The sequence below is a fragment of the Gymnoscopelus microlampas genome (genome assembly GCF_963454915.1).
Source record: "Gymnoscopelus microlampas genome assembly, chromosome: 7".
NCBI classification, from domain to species: domain Eukaryota; kingdom Metazoa; phylum Chordata; class Actinopteri; order Myctophiformes; family Myctophidae; genus Gymnoscopelus; species Gymnoscopelus microlampas.
Window position 1 is genome coordinate 13,120,594 of NC_139944.1, and position 20,359 is coordinate 13,140,952.

The 20,359-nt window shown below is 41.6% G+C and overlaps 1 protein-coding gene across 1 annotated transcript in view; it reads right to left on the reverse strand.

Moving 5' to 3' along the window:
* The window catches only part of LOC311048117 (guanine nucleotide-binding protein G(i) subunit alpha-2), a 109,848-nt gene that overhangs the window by 33,079 nt on the left and 56,410 nt on the right, over positions 1-20,359 (reverse strand). Inside the window, exons 2-3 of the mRNA XM_084061166.1 lie at positions 7,131-7,173; positions 2,224-2,365 (exon numbers count right to left, since the gene is read on the reverse strand). Coding sequence (XP_083917292.1) covers positions 2,224-2,365; positions 7,131-7,173 — 185 coding nt within the window. The remainder of the gene's footprint in view (positions 1-2,223; positions 2,366-7,130; positions 7,174-20,359) is intronic.

Genomic DNA, 20,359 nt, shown 5'->3' on the forward strand with positions numbered 1-20,359 from the left:
TGCCGGATAAATAATGGACCTTGATATGAAAAAGGTTGAAAACCACTGCCATAGTCTGTGCACAGTTTTGAAAAAAAGGTAAACGACATGCACATCTCCGATCCGAACACGAGGCAGGTGCTGAGCGACGAGCAGTACAAGATGAGAAAATACATAAACACTGGCACACTAAGGGCTCCTATGCGACAGATGCTGTGGTTCTCAACCAGTGGTCCGGGGACCACCAGTGGTCCTTGGGGAGGGGGTACCAGGGGGTCCCCAGCAAAATGAGTTAGCATAGCGTCACAATCGTTTCAACCACTGAGCTTTGGCTATTCAAAAATAGCAGATCTACAAGCTCATAGCGCGGCACCGCTATGAGCTTGTATATCTGCTATTTCTTGAAAAATCTTGAAAATAGTGTGCATAGACTTGAATATATATATATCTTTAAAGCGAACATTTTTAACTCAAATCTTTGCTTCTGGGGGGGTTCCTGGCACAACATGTTCAGATGGGGGTCCAAATATATATCAATTTAAGGGTCCCTGGCATGAAAAAGGTTGAAAACCACTGCTTTATTGCACCAGAGAGAAGTGGTTCCTCAGTCTGAGGAAGAGTGTTTAGCTCCAAACGTCACAGCTTTCTTTGGTGCAATAAAGCATCTGTGTGCGAGGAGCGTTTGTTTTTTCTTCTAAACACAGTTTTGGCCGTGAGTCGTACACAGTGGTGGAAAGTAACCACGTACTGTGCTGAGGAACAATTTTGAGGTACTTTTGCTTTACTTGAGTTTTTAAGTTCCTTGATACTTCTACTTCACAACATCTCAGAGGCAAATATTGCACAAATATTTGTTTTGATTATTACATACATTAACCAAATAAGCCAATTTTTAACTTCATCTATTTGAAAATAGCCGATCTACAAGGTCACAACGCATCGCAATGCAATGTGTTGTGAACTTCTAAATCTGCAATTTTTTTGTAAACGTTTGACAACTTTTTGAAAAATATGAGTTATTTTACTTTGATACTTTAAGTATATTTTGTGCTTTTGTACTTTTACTCAAGTAAAAGTACAAAAGTTTTCAATTTTGAATACAGGCCTTTTATTTGTATCAGAGTATTTCTATATCGTGTTATTGCTACTTTTATACTTAAGTAACAAATCGGACTACTTCTTCCACCACTGATTGTACATGAATGAATGAATGCCTTAATTCATTTATTTGGTGATAAAAAGAAAGAGCACATCAGCACTTCCATAACATATAACATACACAATATCACCAAGGATAAAAAACACCATGAAGCCCTAAGGCTTATTTCCATTGTGGCCCTCGTAAACAGAGCGGTTGTGTTGTGTTTGCTCACATTTTCTCCAAAGTCGTTAAAATGTCTCCAAACTTGGCTGAATGCTTGAGTCAGTGTTGGTAACAGAACTTTGAATTTTGTTCAAATCTTTTCTCCAGGGAAAATTGTCGGCTGAAGTTTTGAAACCAGTGAAGTCCACACTTTAAAATGCATTGAATGGCAACAATGTAATAGTGCTACTGAAAATAGCATTAACCCATTAACACCTGAAGCCGATTCTACATGTCTCCTAAATACCAACAGTTTTCTGAAAAACGTATGTTTCTATATCAGTGGTGCTCAATCTTTTTCATGTCAAGGACCCCCAAAATGTTATGTATTTGGACGCGGATCCCCATGTCAAAATATTTTGTTCCAGGGGGTCCCAGAAGCAAAGATTTGAGTTTGCTTTAAAAATATATATATTCAAAGATTTGCACACATTTTCAAGATTTTTTTCAAAAATAGCCAAAGTATAAAAGGTTAAAGTGGTTAAAATGATTGTGATGCTATATTAACACATTTTGTTGGGGACCCCCTGGAACCCCCCCAGGGACCCCTGGGGGTCCCCGAACCCCACTTTGAGAACCAATTTGTTAGATTATATTTCTCGAGCAAGTTTCATGTGTCTCCACAAGTTGATTTTCATCCTGTACTGAAATGAATGGAATCCAGCGCGGCTTCGAAAATAAAACAAACCATTTCATGCTTTGGAAAGTGCTCAGCAATTATATGTCAAGCATACAGTGAGTCATAGTCAATAGGCTAAACACGGCCAGACCACCGGTATGGCTATTTTAAACTTAAAAAATCAAGTGAGTGCAATATGTAATGACAATATTTTGTCATTATGTCAAAGTGCCTGCTTGTTGGAAGGGGAGAAAGCACTTACTGCTCTGGCAGCGTCCTCGTACTGGATCTTGAGATTGTCCATGGCTTTGATGATGGCCATAATGGACTGGATTGTGTTGCTGTAGACCACAGCTCTGTACTGCTTGCATTCGTCTTCTGAGTAGCCATCCTCGTGGATGATCCTGGGGACAAACCACAGGGAGGATAAACACTTCATATCCAGATAATGAAACATAGCCTAAACCCTCAAGTTACTCTGATGTGAAAAGGTGGAACCCATTCTGCGGTGAGGTATTTCATCACAGAGTGTTTTCATCCCATTTAACAGTCCTACTGCAGGCAGCAATCACAATACTGCCAGGTGGAGGATTTGGGGGGGTAACCCGGGTCTCTTACACGTTTTATAGCTAGCAGACACTAAAACACATGTTTACAACCGTTTGGATGGGACCTATGGGAGGTAAAATGAAAAGAGGCCTGAGGCTCATACAGTCTGTGGCTGAGATACTGCTGTGATGAAATCAGAAACAGAACGGTCCTCTTGGCCGGTTCGAGCCCCATCTGGGATGGAATCACACGGCTTGATTTGTTGTGCGCTGCCTGAATGGGACTTCATTGAAATGCAAGCAAGCTCACTGGGAGACAGGAGCACAGCCAAAGAGGACTTAAAATACACAGTGGCGTTTTTTCCCCCACCCTTTTGCCATTTAAATAATACATTTAATCCAAACCCAACATCAGACTGGGAATGTGTACACTGGTTATAGACATATATGCCTGACAGGCATTCCTGAACAGGAAACGTGTAGGAGTTCGCTGCCTTTTTTTGTGCCCTTCTCATTGCTGTCATACAAAATAACTTGGATGTAATGTCCTCGGCACAAACAATCAGTTTTGTGTTTTGGCAGGTTGTAAACTTAAACTAGCTAGTAGCCAGATGATGGTGACTTTAGAGTGGGGTTTTCTAGTTTACACAGCCATCCATTTTGGCAGGTAACCAGGCATCTTTCAGAGAACCTGTTCCATTTTTACCAGGTTGCCAAACCTGGTCTATATCTACACTCGCTAGTGTCACTTTTTCCCCATTGGCTGGTCCTTTTTGCGTGACTTTTTCCTCATTGGCATTTAGCCAATGAGGGCTCAATGTCCTCTCAGAATATGGGATCTAAAGACAACCCGCAATACTGTGTTCGGCCACTGTATGCATCTGCAACCTGGTATAATATGACATATTTCTCTTGTTTTTATCCTGTTTGGCTTATAAAGTAATAATGCCTTGAATCGAATACTGTCTGGTGAATTTAGGAATCCATCAGCAAATCTATTCGGTGGACAAAATAATCGCTCTACTGCCCTGCTGTTGTACATTAAGTACAGTATGTACTTAATGTACAACAAGGCACGGCAAGTTTATTTGTATAGCACATACACATAATGAATAAGAGCTCAGAATGACAATGCAGAAGAATAAGTAAAGACCTCTCAATTTGAGTTTTTCTCAAGAGTTTGTTCCAGATATGTAAAACGCAATGATTCTAGGGACAACTGCAGTTGTCCGATATATACAATTCTTTTGAGCAGTTTTTGTTAGCAATATGTACACAGTTCATGAAAACTCAAAATAATTAAGGGATCAAAGTGTTCCCTACATTTCTTTGAGCAGTATATCTTTTTTAGACCACCTGTAAAGACACTGTTCTGGTCTTGTGAAAAAAGAAATCGAATTCATGCTGATAAAAAAGCTAGGTTTTGTCTTTCATTTTTATTATAATGAGAAAGTCCCATGTACAGCAACTCTGATATTATGTAAATTGACTTTAGCTGCATAATACAGAGAAGAATGACTGCAGTTTAGAAATCCAGTCAAGATCTTGTTTTTCATGTTACGAGTCAGCTCATTAGTTATCCAAAAGTAAAGTAGGACCCTATCAAGTGCTATCACTACTATAACTTCCTGACAAAGATGAGACTGATGGTTTGGTCCTGTCAGTGGGGTGTTCCAGTGGAAGGCTTTAGTCCACACAGGTTTAAATTAATTCTATAAGAGGGTTAAAGAAACATTGAAAGCACACAGCCAGGCACAGAGAAATAATTAAACTGCAGAGTGAAGTGTGTCTGTACACAGTAAAATCCTCAGTGCTACAGGTCCATTTGGTTCCATCTGGTACACAGGCTTGTATAGTGTGTGATAATGGGAGTATGTTTGTCCGGGGCCTTTGCGCGCAATAGCACAAATGTTTGTGTGTGTGTGTGTGTGTGTGTACGCATGTTTCTGACCACAGTGGAATGTGTGTATGTGTGTTCAAATCATGAATGTGTATGCTTTGTGAGAGAGGGATTTAGAGTGCAGCAGCAGCACACTAAAGTGATTTGCGAGAGTGGTCTGGTCCGAACGACAGTGGCCATAGGGGATCACTGTGAACTTCTGCAGCACTACGACTTCATAACCATCAGCTTTGGACATGCCGATTGAGCCCTGGTTCAAGGACAAGCGATGGGGTTTGAACATGCAGTTTAGAGCCAGATGAATAATTTGTTTGGCCAACTCTGTAAGTGTAAATATACTCTTTTTTTATGACAATGGTATTGACAATAGTGCTGCCGATGTGTCCCGATTTTTACTACTTTCAACCTGACGTTCCTATTTTGGGCATGTCATAATAGGCGATTTTTTTAAAGGTAAAGACATAGGTAATCATTGATCTAGGATACTCCCAAAGTTCGAATCAGACACAAAAATTCTGGCATCAGTTGGGCTCCAATGAACTCAAATGAACAAATCATTTAAGTTTATAAATATGCCACCAGGGTACGCACTCATGCACGCACGCCTACCAATGTGCATTCCAATCCAAATCCAATCCACATATTGGGTTGTCAGCGAATGAAATCTGTTTTGTATTTTATTCACTTTTCATTAGGTTAGCCATGTCAATTTCTGTGCTGTCAGCAGATGGAGAAAATGGTTAAGAGCCTGTAAGAACTAACGGTCATAAACAGATAGCTATTACTAGATGGCCTGTGTGGATTTATAGGCTGTGTGGCACAGGGCACAACAAATCTCATATTCATCACGTGTTCCAATGACATTCGGGTCCTGCTCAGTAACTCCCTCACCCATATCTTACGAATCACTTTACAGTTGTTTTTCGCCTCTCCAACGGCATTGATCATCTAGATTAATGCTGATAGTGCATTAACCGAATAACAGTGGCCAATTTCCATCCCTTTGGCCCTGAGCCAAGGAATGCTAAATGTGTATCTGGGCCAAACCTTCTACTACAGTACAGTACATACAGTATCAGTCAATCATGTATGGATTGCTTTCACTGTTAACTGTAATCTTCTTTCTCTCTGCAGAGTGCAGTATGGGGATTAGGGCTGCACTGTGTGTGTATTCCCCCAGGACAGGGCAGAGAAGGCCATTTCCCTCTATTGAAACTCTCTCAGTGATGCCCTAACACACACACACACACACACACACACACACACACACACACACACACACACACTCTGTGTGTAAAATACATATTACACACACACGTGTTATGATTAATGAAACCGAAAATGAGTGCAGAAACATAATTGCCTTGATGTATATAACATTAACGAGCGTCAACGAGCATCAGCTGGACACAGACGCGCACACTCTGCAGTGCTCTATGGAGTCTGTCTCATTCCTCTCCAAAAGCTCTTATCACACACACCATACCCTAACCTTTTCTAGCCCCCCCCCCCCCAAAAAAAACAAATCTTAACAGCAGTTAATCGATTACAGATTAATTGTTAACATCCCTATTTGCTATTGTTAACTTGTTATTGCTGCAACAATGTTGAGGAACCAAAACAAAAGTGTACTCAATAAAAATCACACAGACCATAACTTAACTCATTCCCTGCCTAGAACGACTAAAACGACTTCTGTCCCATAAGCCATGCCTGCCTAGAACGACTAAAACAACTTTTTTTTTTATTTTATTTTATTTTTTTTTTTGACCCAAAGACCAAGGAGATATGATTTTTCAAAGATCTAGACTCCCAACCACTTCCTTGTTAACTTTAAACTTATTACTGTATCTCGGCTCCTGAGTACTTTTTTTTTTCAATGAACAATCTTGGCAGTGGGCAAACGCGGCCAGAAATAATTCAGGCAGTGAATGAGTTAACTGGTTGAACTACATCTCTAAACTTAATTACAGGAATAAATTATTATCTTTTCATATTTAATCAGTCTTTGTCATATCACTGCTGTCGGGTAGAAAGTAACCTCTCATCTCCATATTCTAACCTTTTGTGTTCTTTCGAAAATGAATGAGGTTTCCACACGCACACACACACACACACACACACACACACACACACACACACACACACACACACACACACACACACACACACACACACACACACACACACACACACACACACACACACACACACACACACACACACACACACACACACACACACAAGAGTGCCAAAGTCAACACACTAATTTTGCCTAAGTCACGTTTATCTACCTTTATTTATATCTGCCTAACTCTATACTCTCCTAACACTGCTGATTCATCCTGCCTTATTGCCTATGTTCTCAGCCTATGAGAACGCTTGTTACATTCAAAATAATGTCTGCCTAAGTCAAATAAGGTAGCCTCGTAGCATAATTGCCTAAGTCATTTTTGGAATGCAACACACATTCTGATAGGCTGAGGACATAGGCAATAAGGCAGTATGAATCAGCAGTGTCAGGAGAGTAGAGTTAGGCAGACATGTCAATTTGGCCCAAAAATTACTTAGGCAATCAGGCTAACGATATGCTTGCTCTAATCCACATAATTAGTGGAACACAATGTGTTGAACCCTCTGGGAAGCCTCTGTCTTGTTTAAATGTTGCATCAGCCAAATCCATCAAACACGATGAATGGAACCGTGAAACAAGTTACTCACTTCATCTGCTTCACAATGGTGCTCTTCCCCGACTCCCCGGCACCTGCAGAGAGAACAAAAACAAAGAGGCAGAGGTTAAAAATACACTCCCGTTCAGTGGAGAGAAAAGTAAACAGGCAACCCACGAGGCCGCCACACAACAGTCACATCTGGACTCCTGACTTAGCCCTCCAAACGAACCCCTTACAGTAGCGTCCTCCCTCTCCTATACTCTTCTCTGCCACATTTCTTCATCTCACCTTCTCCTCCTCTTTCAAGGGTGAATCAGCCTTTCTGTATCTCCCTCCCTCCCTCCCTCTCCCCTCATATTTGTTGCTTCTCCAATTACAGCCTAACGGCCATGTCCATCTGCAGCTGGCGAGGAGAGAGGACGGACAGTAACAAGGAAAACCGCCTGTATGGCCCGTTTTATTAACCCTTTAAGACCTGAGGTTTTTTGAAAGTTTTGAAATTTTGAAACATTTTGAAAAAAATCTAAAACATTTTTTTTTCAAGATTTTTTCAAAAATAGCAGATCTATAAGCTCGAAGCGCGGCACTCGGTGCTCGGTGCCGCGCTATGAGCTTGTATATCTGCTATTTTTGAATAGCCAATGAAATCTTAAGTGACATAGATGCGTTCCAGGTATCAATGGGTTAAGTCGGGTCTCTCATATGGTGTTGTAGGTTCTCCCCTATGCTTATAATTCCAAATAAATACTGTGCTAAAGCAGGGCTAGCCCTTCTCAACTTCTGAGGGGATAAACCACATTATATAATCCCCCCCTCCCAGAAAAAGGCTCTATATCATCATTAGTGCTTTAATGAAAATGTCTGGGTGCTTAGACCAACAGGATATGGGCTTTTCTTATCCACTGCTGTGTTTATTCCAATAGCCTGGGGGTGGCCTGAGAATACTCATCTGTTTAAAAAAAAAAAGTCTTCCTGAAATGACCCTGAGAATACACTATAACGCGGCGTGCAGCACGCACGCAGTAAGCCCCCGGGACACCAGTGGGAGATACATTTCATGGAATACGGGCTCTGACTGGACCAGCGCACATAACAGAAACGTTTTTAAGCCGAAACGAGAATGTGTCAGCATTTTGTTTTGGCAAGCATATGGCAATTTGGCAAAGTTATTTTTTTTTCATATTAAGGGGATGTTGAACTTTTGGTAGAACCCTGGCTTGCATACCTGGGCATGATCTAAAATACTGTCCATCATCTTTATCTTTTACTTCTGTGCTCTGTGATTTAGGAACTGGAAGTAGGGATTACATTCACTCTTATTGCTACGGAAGCAAAAAGCAAAAATGTTGAGCGCAAACAAAGCAGATATGTTTGGATACATAGGGAGGTTGGTAGAGACCATATAATCTTAGTAATAGAATATCATTAAAAAATATATTTAAAAAAAGATTAGACTGGATTATGTACAAATTGATTGAAAAGTGCCTTACAATAACAGCCAATGTTAGGACTAGGAGGACTATGCATCTCACACAGCACCACATTCCATCTCCTTCTCTCAGCCCAGTGCCCTTGGGATTGATTGTGAATGACCATGTTTTACAGTAGCTAGCTCACACAGCAAGTTGTGAGCTTGTAGATCGGCTATTTTTGAAACTGACTAAAATAGGGATAGATTATGAATCGATTATTTAATTAAATCATCGATCATTGATTATTTATTATAATTGATTCGTTTGATTAACTGTTGAGTTGCGCCCCTATTGCAAAGCTACAGTATATCACTCTTCTCACGCAGCGATTAGCAAATCATGCTGCAATGAAACAGTATCCGCTGTAGTACAATATGTAGGCTGAATTGCTAAGCAGAAAGAGAGAAACAAATCCTATCTCTGCTGGCTGGCTGCATGCCTTGTGTGAGAATTGATTTCTCAGTGAAGCCCAGGAGTATAGGATCACACAATAGTTAGAGCTAGTGTGTTCATGCATGCAGACTGCACTCCGTACCGACAAGAGTTATTTATTTATACATTCAGGGGTGCAGATGAAATAAGAGCGATGAACAAGAAACGACTCACACACACCATGAGAGTGAAGGAATGGCTTTATAGCTCAGCTGGCAGAAAAATAAAAACAGGAACATTTTATTTGGTTTGAGTCAAAGGACTGTGAGAGACAAGCCATCTTTCTTTTCAACCACTTATACTTTGTCGTATAACGGTGTCATGCGGACATATATAAGATGTGTTGTGAGCTTGTAGATCTGATATTTTGATATATATATATATTTTTTTACATGCCCAAAATAGGGATGCTTGGTTAACCCATTAAGACCTGAAGCCGATTCTACAAATGTCTTCTAAATCCCAACAGTATTCTGAAAAAAACGTATGTTTCTATATCAGTGGTGCTCAAACTTTTTCATGTCAAGGACCCCCAAAATGATATGTATTTGACCGCCGACCCCCATCTCAAAATATTTTGTTCCAGGGACCCCCAGAAGCAAAGATTTTAGTTTAAAAAGTTCGCTTTAAAACAATATATATTCAAAGATTTTCACACATTTTCCCGATTTTTCAAAAATAGCAGATCTACAAGCTCGTAGCGCGGCACTCGGTGCCGCGCTATGAGCTTGTAGATCTGCTATTTTTGAATAGCCCAAAGTGTAAAATAATGCTTTTTTTTTAGCTCAAATAAAAAAATGACACAGATGCGTTCCAGTTAAAAGTAGTTAGAGGTCATTGTAAACATAATGGTAAAGTACTTTACATAAACTAAACGGTGTGTATATCAAGCGCCACTTCATGTCACTGTTGGCCACAGCAATGATAAAAGACAGAGGAAAGTTGTCATGACAGGCTGTGTGTCTGTGGAAGCTCCACTGCACAGCCACAGGCATGTGAGTCCAGACTGTCCACACTGGCAGGCTGCCAACCACGCTCCCACATAGAGTTCATAGACCCCCGTTAAGACAGTGGTAGGTTCTCAAGCAAGGACCTCCAACTTGATCTACATTTTGGCCGCAGCAGAACCCCCATTTTGAAAAGACTTTCTGGTCAGGGAACCCCGCCCTCCCTAAGTAAAAGTCCAGATTTAAAAATTAGTTAAAGTACAGAAGAGTAAAAGTACAAAAGTATTGGCATCAAAATGTACTTAAAGTAGTAAAAGTACTAAAATGTATGAAAACAGCAGATCTACAAGCTCACAACGCGTCGCGATGCGACGCGTTGTGAGCTTGTAGATCGTCTATTTTCAAATAGCCTAGGTATAAAATAGGGCTAACGTGGTTAATGTATGTTTCATAATGTAATACTTTATATCTGCAAAGTACCTAGTAACTAAAGTTTTCAAATAATTGTAGTGGAGTAAAAGTATAATATTTGCCTCTGAGATGTAGTGGAGTAGAAGTAAAAGTATTGGAAATTGGAAATACTCGAGTCAAGTACAAATACCTCAAAATTGTACTTAAGCACAGTACTTCAGTAAATGTACTTAAGTTACTTTACACCACTGCCCCTCCCTCACTGTACTAGTAAACATCCCCTTTGGAGTTTGAACCCGAAGCTACCGTGAATGACTCAGAACAGGGAGGAGTGACGTTCTCTGCATGTCTGGTCTGCTGGGTGCAGGAGTTGTTCAAGCCCAACACTGAGCCAGGAAACGTGTTTACAATATTACCACGTGCTCTCCCTCACACACACACCCCATGGTGGGGTTAACACCTCCTAGATCGACTGATTATGAGGTTACTGAACAAGAAGCAAAAGGTGTTATGTGGGATATAAAAAAAAATACCCGTTGATATTTAATTAACACAATGTGCCACAGCTTGTCCTCCATTGCACTTCATGGTAATGTACGTGACGTGCAAGTGCACACAAACTGTACATAACGCACGCACGCACGCACACACACACACACACGCACACACGCACACACACACACACAGGCCCTAATCTCATCCTATTTGTTCTGTTCATGACACAAGTACAAGAACAAGTACACTGATTGTGCACTCACTTCCCTATGCCTAATCAATATAGCCTTTTGACGTAATATGTAACTATAAACTGGTGTACAGCAAGCACTGAAAAGACCCCCCCCCCCCCAACACACACACACACACACACACACACACACACACACACACACACACACACACACACACACACACACACACACAAGCTTCTTCTGTCGTATGTGTCATCGTCTCTAGGTCAATTAAGCCAAGAGCACCATTCGGGGATGGGTATTTGGGGCAGCTGGTCATCACGCGTTCCACACTATGTGATGGATCCCCCACATCACATTCTGTGATGGATTCCCACGCAAGAGCTGTGCCCATCTCCCGCCGTGGTCAAGTAAAAAGCTAAACTGAAACTGACTAAAGAAGACAAGTCCTTCACGCTCGCTCTCACATGAAACACACAGTTTAAAACAGCTGGAAAAAAAAGGGCACCGGCGTCAGCCAGACGAAAAGACTTGCTGACCGAATCTAATTCTGTAAAAGAAAGAAATACAACGTCCAGCTCATTATAGCCGTGATCAAATCTAAGGCACAGACTGGACTATGGGGTTGTGTTGGGAGGATGATGGATGTTGTTTGGGTTTTGGTGAGTGCCACCCGCACGGACAGTAATCCGAGCATGATGCAGGCTGTGCCAATGGGCAGCCAGCTAGTGGCATAGGAACCCAGGCTGATGGAACTGAGCCTTCAGTTTATTTATTTTAACAACACAACAGGCTGCGGCTAATGCTGCATTACTGCCATGTCTCCCTCAGGACACTGGTGGCATGATGGCACTGTGGCCGAGTGAACTACACACACACACACACACACACACACACACACACACACACACACACACTATCATGTTTACTGAAAATCCTGACATTTTTAATGGCTCAAGTGTGGAAAGTAGGGCCTTACAAAGCATCTCTGTGCTCTGACTTGACAGGAAAGACCGAGTGCGAGACCGAGTGTGAAAAACACTGTGGGCTGACTGGCTGCACCGCCACCAGACTCTCCAAACCTCGGTATTACACGGTTAGTTTTATTTGTGCATGTTTGTGTGTGCGTGAGGTGCGCGTGAAAAAGAAACTGCTGTCAAAACTTACAACAAGGCTTTTTATTTAATTTTATTCAAAACAAAAAACTAAACTACAGCAAATATATTCTTTATAAACAATAACAGAGGAAAAGTTAAAGAGGAATGAATATGTATTCTAAAATGAGGACAAGGACTCATGCAAACTGCCAAACAAAGGCAGAGTGGGATCATGGTCTCCTTAAGCAGACCAACGGACTCCCAGAATATGCAGGAACATTGCACCCACTGCTTAGAAACCAGGCAATGAAAGAGATAGTTGCGGCTGTGTTTGAATAATGGTAGAGGCCTTTTTTCTTTTTTTTTACAGAGACAGAGAAGAAAAAGAAGAGAGGGAGGGGTAAGGGGGGGTTATAGGAGAACTGCCAGTTCAGTCTCAAAGTCCATTGAATTGAGCATAGTGGGCCTCTGGATGTCAGCACCGTTACTTCAACTCTTCCTTGAAACTGTCCGTCCGTCCCCCCCCCCCCCCAACTCTTGTTGCTTTACAAAAGCATATTCAACCCATTCCGTAGTACTGTGTTCCCCATGCTTATTTAACCCTTTCAGACCGAGAACGCATCTGTGTCATTTAGCGAGTGCCGCGCTATGAGCTTGTAGATCTGCATTTTTTTTTGAAAAATCACTGGAAATTGTTGCAAATCTTTGAATATAAATATTTTTAAAGCAAACATTTTTTACTCAAATCTTTGCTTCTGGGGGATTCTACAATTGTCTTCTAAATCCTAACAAAAATCCTCAGAAAAAACTTGTCGCTATAATATCAGTGGTTTTCATGTCAAGGACCACAAAATGATATGTCATTTGGCCGCGGACCTCCAGCTCAAAAGATGTTGTTCCAGGGACCCCCAGAAGCCAAGATTTGAGTAATACAAATGTGCTTAAAAATAAATAAATATATATATGTATTCAAACATTTTCACGATTTTTCTAAAATAGCAGATCTACGAGCTTGTATATCTGCTATTTTTGAATAGCCCAAAGAAATTTAAAAATAACACAGATGCTTCCAGGTCTTAAAGGGTTAACATTTGACCATCTCCAACAAAAAAACAAACTCACCAGCATCAACACATACTGCTTTCTAAAGTCATTGGCCAGAAAACCGTGTGTGTGTGTGTGTGTGTGTGTGTGTGTGTGTGTGTGTGTGTTTTGGGGGAGGTATCATCATCAGTCGGGAGGCAAACAGTGGACCCTGAGGACATTATTACCTGATAATCAAGGGGTTCTCAATGTGCCATGGCAGCCATGAAGGCAGAACAGAACCAACAACATGGAGGTCAGTGCCAAGGAGAAGGGAATCTGTGCCAGGGGAACCCACTGGACTAATGGCATCCAGCTGCAAGCAGTAACAGACAGGCCCTGCTGGCCCATGAGAGCAGAGAGACTACGTTACATAATGGACTGGGGGGGGGGCGGGGCGGTGCGGTATAATGAGGAGAGGCGTAATCAAATAGACTTCAGGAGCTTCGGGGGTGTGACTCCGTGTGGATGTGTTCCCCAGACACGTCCCATATATAAAAAGGCATGTACTGTACAACAAAGACAGCACCAGGTCGGAGCAAGTCCCATGTGTGGTCTTTAGGCTACTGTGTCTTTGCTAATTGCAGACGAGCAAAGAATACAGCGAATCCTTTGGGTCGCGAGAGAGATAATCATCAACAACAACACAGCGTATGGCCCAGGCCCGGCTGAAGGCTGCATTAACTCTCTGGTGTCCACAAATTGTTTTAGAATACAAAATGACTATCCTTTTTTTTTGTCAGGGCTGGTATGGTAGACTTTAATGACTTTAAGTGGGGCGGCAGTGGGTCAAGGTGGCTGGATGGAAACCGCAAGGTTCCTAGTTCGATCCCGGGCTCCCCCAAGAGTCAGTGTCGAAGTGTCCTTGAGCAAGACGCTGAACCCCCTAATTGCTCCCGAAGAGCAGGTTGGTTGCCTTGCATGGTTTCCTCCGCCATCGGTGAATGTAATGCACAATCTATGTAAAGCGCTTTGAATAAAAGCGCTATATAAATGCACCATTTACCAATGGATTGATTTCAGCTGGTGCATCACAAACAGTCTGTTCTGCTACAACTCTACTGTGCTGCTAGTGTTTACCGCTAACTTCCAGGGGACTGAAAAGAAGCTCCATGATTTGGAAATTGCTTTGGGAAAAAAATCGAAAAAATCATCTGCGTAGCGTGTAGAGAGTTGTCGACACTCTCTCTTTACACCACTCTGGGGACTAGAGGAAGGGAATTTTCTACAGCCTCGTTCGGAAATAAGAAAGCTTGATTGGGTGTTAGGCCCTGTTTGTAATGAATACACACAATTATCATTAGAACATTGGGGAACGCCTTGCTTGAATTCTCTTGGCCAACAGGTACTGCTGGGAGTTTTCCACAGTTATCCGGCTTAGGAGTTAATTGCAGAGTGGTGACATTAATACGTTTAGCAGCAGAAGCCAAATAATAAGATACAAGAGGATTTCTAGCCTAGCAGAAGGCCGGGCCACGCAGCAAGCAGACTGTCACATCATGAGCTAGTTGGGGTGAAGTAAGGAATGAATAACAACAGTCTTATTGGTTTAGTGGAATACAAGGCCAGCGCTTGTTCTGATTGCCTCATCAGTTGTTGGATTTCCCCAGCTACAACAAACGGCTCGCTTGAGTGTGCTCTTTGAGTGTGCTGTGCATTGTATTTGCAGCCTTTAGTCAAAAGTCAAAGAGCAATGTTCTGTGACATGTTTGAAGTCACAGAACATCTATTTTCCCCTCTCAACTCAATGTTTTTTTTTCCCTTCGCGAACAATAAGCCATTGTATTGCAACGTACAAGGCCACTGGTGCAGTGCCTTCTGTTCATCTGTAAAGGCAGGCAAGTGCAGGCATATTTCTTAAATCCAGGCAAAGGTACAAAGTCTTCAGGCAAAAAAACATTGTCACAGGAAAAATAGGGTTTGGTGACAAAACTCAAGAGTATAGGAACAAAGCAACAAACCACAGACGGAACCGTGAGGGAAGGCTAGATACTTAGACTAAAGAAATACTGCCTGAGGTGAAGTGAAACCGAGGGAAATAAAGTCAGTGAAGACAGAATGTGATAGATAATTACAAGGAGAGCTAACGAGGAACAGGTGCGAAAAATGTGGAGCGGCTGTCTCACAAGGATGGGTTAAAATAGGACAAATTTCACCTGGATCTCCATTCTTTGTTTTCATCACATTCTGACACACTTTAAAGACCAGCTGAAATGAAAAATATGTTTTTCACACTTGTAGAGCATATCCATGGTCATAATGGAGATGTAACTAATAGAGACACAACAGGGCTGCTACTGCTACTCTGTTCTAATTTTAAACTTAAACAGTATACTAAAATATGTACAGTATCTGAATACATTTGAGGTGACAAATAGGCGATGCAGTAACATAAATGTGCTTTGGCACTGCCTCTCTGTCTCTGCTTCGCAAGTGCCAACACAAGGCAGTGTTGTTGCATTTAGATCCCATAGCTTGAGGGGACGGGACAGTCAGCTGAGACACAACGAGCTTCTGTCTCACGACAAATTTCATAACAAGGGTAGCAAAAAAGCCAAAGCCAGGGGATTTTGCCATTTTGGGTGTGACACAATGGATAAAGTGTGTGCTATATTAATTAATGAATTAATTGCCATCTGGTTGTGTTTGTAGTCCCTCAGAGAGAGATAATAAGAGGTTTGTATGTCCTAACCTCCTCTACCGAGATTTCTTCAAAATCATCAACTGAACACATAACTGTAAATGAAAGTAAGTAAATATCTGTACAAAAAGTTTAAAGAACTAAGAAATACATTTTCTGCGGGTGGCATGGAAACCAAACCAAACAAAACGTACCCTACTCAGCGGACTTACTAACAACTGCGAACAGCAAAAAGGAACAAAATAAGACTTTACCTGTCCACTCTAACCATACCTGTATAATAATTAATTATAATAATTCTGCCACCATCCACATAACACACATAAAACATACCGCTCCGGAACAACTCTAAACGAGTGCCTTATTAACAATCTAGACTAGAGAGAAACCTAACATTGGAGTTAACAAACACACAACATTAACATATTAGAGAGGCACAGAGTGACGCACTGCTCAGATTCAAATCACAGCCACCATCGCTTGACAGGACGCAGCTTTTATCATCATCGGAGTGACGGTCAAGCAGGCTGATGATTGGTGGATGGGTCCAGTGGGGCGAGTAGAGGGAGGAGATGGGGGAAGACTGGGACGCAAGTACGGGTAGGCGGTCCGGAGGGGCGCTGACCTGAAGGAATTCCCTTCCCTTCAAATGTGCTTTCCTAAGTGGTATTGCAAGAATGGTGTAGTCATACAAGTAGACACATTCCAAAACTACCATCTAGTGACATAAGCTAAAGTTCTAGAGAGAAACATAACGGCAGCATTCCCTCCCACTTTTAAGTAGAATTCATGCCATGCTTCCTCCAAAGGGAAAGCTCCAGTTTAGTCACTGGAGTGATGTTACTAATTCATCTAGATATTTAATGCAATTTCTTTTTACTCAAATCTGTGCTTCTCGGGGTCCCTGGAACAAAATATTTTGAGATGGGGTCGTGGCCAAATACATATAATTTTGGGGGTCCATGACATGAAAAAGTTTGAGCACCACTGATATAGAAACATACGTTTTTCAGAAAACTGTTGGGATTTAGAAGACAGTTGCAGAATCGGCTTCAGGTCTTAATGGGTTAAAAAAGGAGGGCAAACTGAAAGGCTCTTTCCCCATTGTCCCGCGCTGGTACAGAGGATCGGCATTTACACCCTGGTTGCATCAGCAGCCTGACTTGTAGCTATACTCACAGCACTTTGAAATGGAGCCGTTCCGGAGGTCCGCTTCTCATGACATGCAGTTTAGTTACTGACTTTGTCTGTGCGCGTGAATAAATGTGTGTATGGGTGTTTTTGAGTGAGCGTGTCCCATCCTGAGGGTGCGGGACACAAAGGCGGCAGTGTGGGGGCCTCCGCTAAACAGAGAGCACAGGGCCTCTACTGTTTTTGCTCGCTCAAGTCAGGACCATTCCAACCAACATCACACTTTACAATGGGCCTTCGCCCCTGGGCCCTCACTATCCACTATTAAAAGCTGCCTCTCTCTGCCGCTGTGTATTTAACAGCAACTAGCATGAGAACAGGTGTGCAGAGTGGTAACGGTTCAGCAAAGCCATGGTGTTTGAAATAAATTGCACAAACGTGAAATTGTGTGAAGCAAGTTGAAGTGTACTTCAAACAGGTTGTATAGAACAGTTAACCGTGGCGTCCCTATTTTTGGGCATGTCATTACAGGCAGAAATATAGTCCTTATCCAGGGATGGGCGCACCGAAACTACAGTTTGTGCAGACTTGTGTGCCTACAACTGCCACTACAGATCATAGCCTGAGGCAAAAATGCTACGGCTTAAATTTCAGATCGATATAGCAACCCATTGAGGAGAAAAATGCATGAGAACAGCCTGCATAAAAGTCCCTGTCAGCTGATTTGTAGTTGTCATGTCACTGTAGCACATTGAGTGCTATTTTGTAATTGAAGCTTCTGCGCAAGTCTATATAGGCTACATGTAGCCCAGCCCTCGCTGGGACTGCTGTTTTCTATGTATTGTATTTAAATAACATTGCAGCGTTGAGCCAGCTCTCTCTCTCTGGTGTTGTGTGTACAGCCATGAGCCCAGGTAGGTACAGAAGCATCATTAATTCTTTCAAGAATATACTTCTGAAATGGCCACACCCCAGGCGATTTTCATTGGATAGCCCTTCATGGGATGGTGCAGCCCAGCCCAGCATGGCTCATCTTGTCAAGCTAAGCTAAGCTACCTACGTTGAATCATGTCAACAAGGTTTCAGTTTGTAACTTGAACAGTCGGCCCCTCTAGCGTGGAGTCTGCCTTGTCATGTAAAAAGCATGCATTTGTTATAAATACCATTATTTATTTCAATATATTCAAACGTTATGCTTGCTAACAATTGACCACCCAGCCAGTGTGAGCCTGCATTGTTTTGAAGCATGCTGCTGCGCCCGCTAAACCGCAGCGGGCCTGGGGTGGGTGGTGCTGTCCAATGAAGCTCTATCCAGCTAAAAGATGAATAAATGTGGCAGTACTGCTACTATAAAGAGGAGAGCAGAATTAGACAATTGGAAACACCTACGCTAATCAATTAACCCTGGCAGTGCTCCTGTGAGTCACTCCTGCCGTCTCTAACCACAGCAGTCTTAACTCTTAATTGAGTCAGAGTTCACAGAAATACAAAAATTTAGGAAAAGTTAAGAATCTGCATATCCCTGCATATCATATGCCCTTGTGCAATTTGAGATCTAGTGGCACATTTCCACCCACAGCAGTCTTAATTGAGTAGAGTTCACAGAAATGCTAATCAACATAGGCTCTGTGCCTATAATACATAGCTCTATGTTGCACCTGTTGTTGCACCTGTTCTGGTAAATTTTCCCACAGTTTGGTTTGATTGGCTCACAGCACATTTGAACCGGAAACACATAACACTTTCACATGTGTTTCTAGTTCAATTCTGCTACTGAGCCAATCAAAAGAAACAATGGCAAAACAAAATCGGAACAGGAAATGGGTATGCCACCTTCTGAAAACCTGAGACTACAGTTATGCACAGTCCAATCGTCTTCCTCAACTCCTTCATATACCAATGGTCAATGCCCACCTGCAGGTTCAGATCGATTGGTCAACCCACTAGGAGAGAAATTGATGAGGACAGACTGAGACAGAGGACATGAGGACAGAGGTTTCCTCATTTTATAGTAGGATAGTAGGAAGTAGGAAAGTAGGATTTTAAAGAAATTGTGAAAACAGACGGCTGTTTGTCATACGATTAAGTATATAGGGTATATGTGGTTAAGCCATTAAGGCCTGAGTCTGATTCTTAAAATGTTTTTTTTTTTTAAATATAAAAAATATTTTTCACAATTTTTCAAAAATAGCAGATCTACAAGCTCGTATCGCTGCACTCGGTGCCGCGCGCCTATGAGCTTGTATATCTGCTATTTTTGAATAGCCAAAGAAAGGGAAAAAAGGAAAACAAACATTGAGCTCTGTTTTGTCTGCTACTAAAGCAAGTCATTGTAGATTCTATGAGAGGTAAGTGTATGCATTTCACAGCCAGTCCAAAAAGCCGTCCCCAGAGTCCAGTGTAATGTGCTATTTTGGCTGTTGTGTATTGATCATTTTAAGCCATTCCTCCCTTTCTAATTACTCCAATAAGCCAAGGCAGCCAATAATGTTGCTTCTGGTTGTACTAATAGAGGCTATTGTTTCCCCTGATCTGATGTTGGCAATTTTGATTTTGGTAGAAAAAAGAAAAGAGAAGAAATAAAAAAACGGAAGTAATCTATATTCAGTCTCAATTCTTATTTGTTTAGTTTATAGCAGAATTGGCTGGACTTACCATAATTATAATAAAACTAACTACGCTAATATGGACTATTATAAGTTTAAATATGTAATGACACTAACATACTGATTACAGACAGACAGACAGACAGACAGATAGGTAGAAACTGTACTGTATAGTAACAGTATTTATAGATGAAAAAAAGAGGGGGAAATAATTAATTAATAAATCATCATATTTGACATTTTAATAAGAACGTCCATAGAGGTGAAGCTGATTGTGGCCAATATTGCTCCTGTGATGTATGGGCTATTCTGATAGGTTTCCAATAACAGGCTGTGTCAAGCTATTAAGCATCTGAATGAAATTGATTGATTGAGTGTAATTACTGAGGCGCTGCTGCACTGTAAATGCAGCTTGTATCAGACCCCGAGGCATGTAGACCAAGTACTGAAACATTTATAAAGAATGAACTCTGCTCGGCAAAAACTGAAATTCCACAAGCTTGAATCATACATCCACTTGGTTTAATGAGTTATTCACTTGGTTTAGTGTTCATCACATTACTGATGGCAGTGCATAAACAAATAGAGATTGCAGAATGAGATTGACTCTGTTTGTTGTTTTCCATAAAAGGGGTCTGTTCTGGCACACAGGACAAAGCAGCCTGATCCAGTGAATGTGCTGTGCCTTGACCTGATGGGAACTCCATGTTCCATGGCAATCGTCAATCATTTTTCAATAATCTTGAGCAACTACATTCCTGACCGCCAG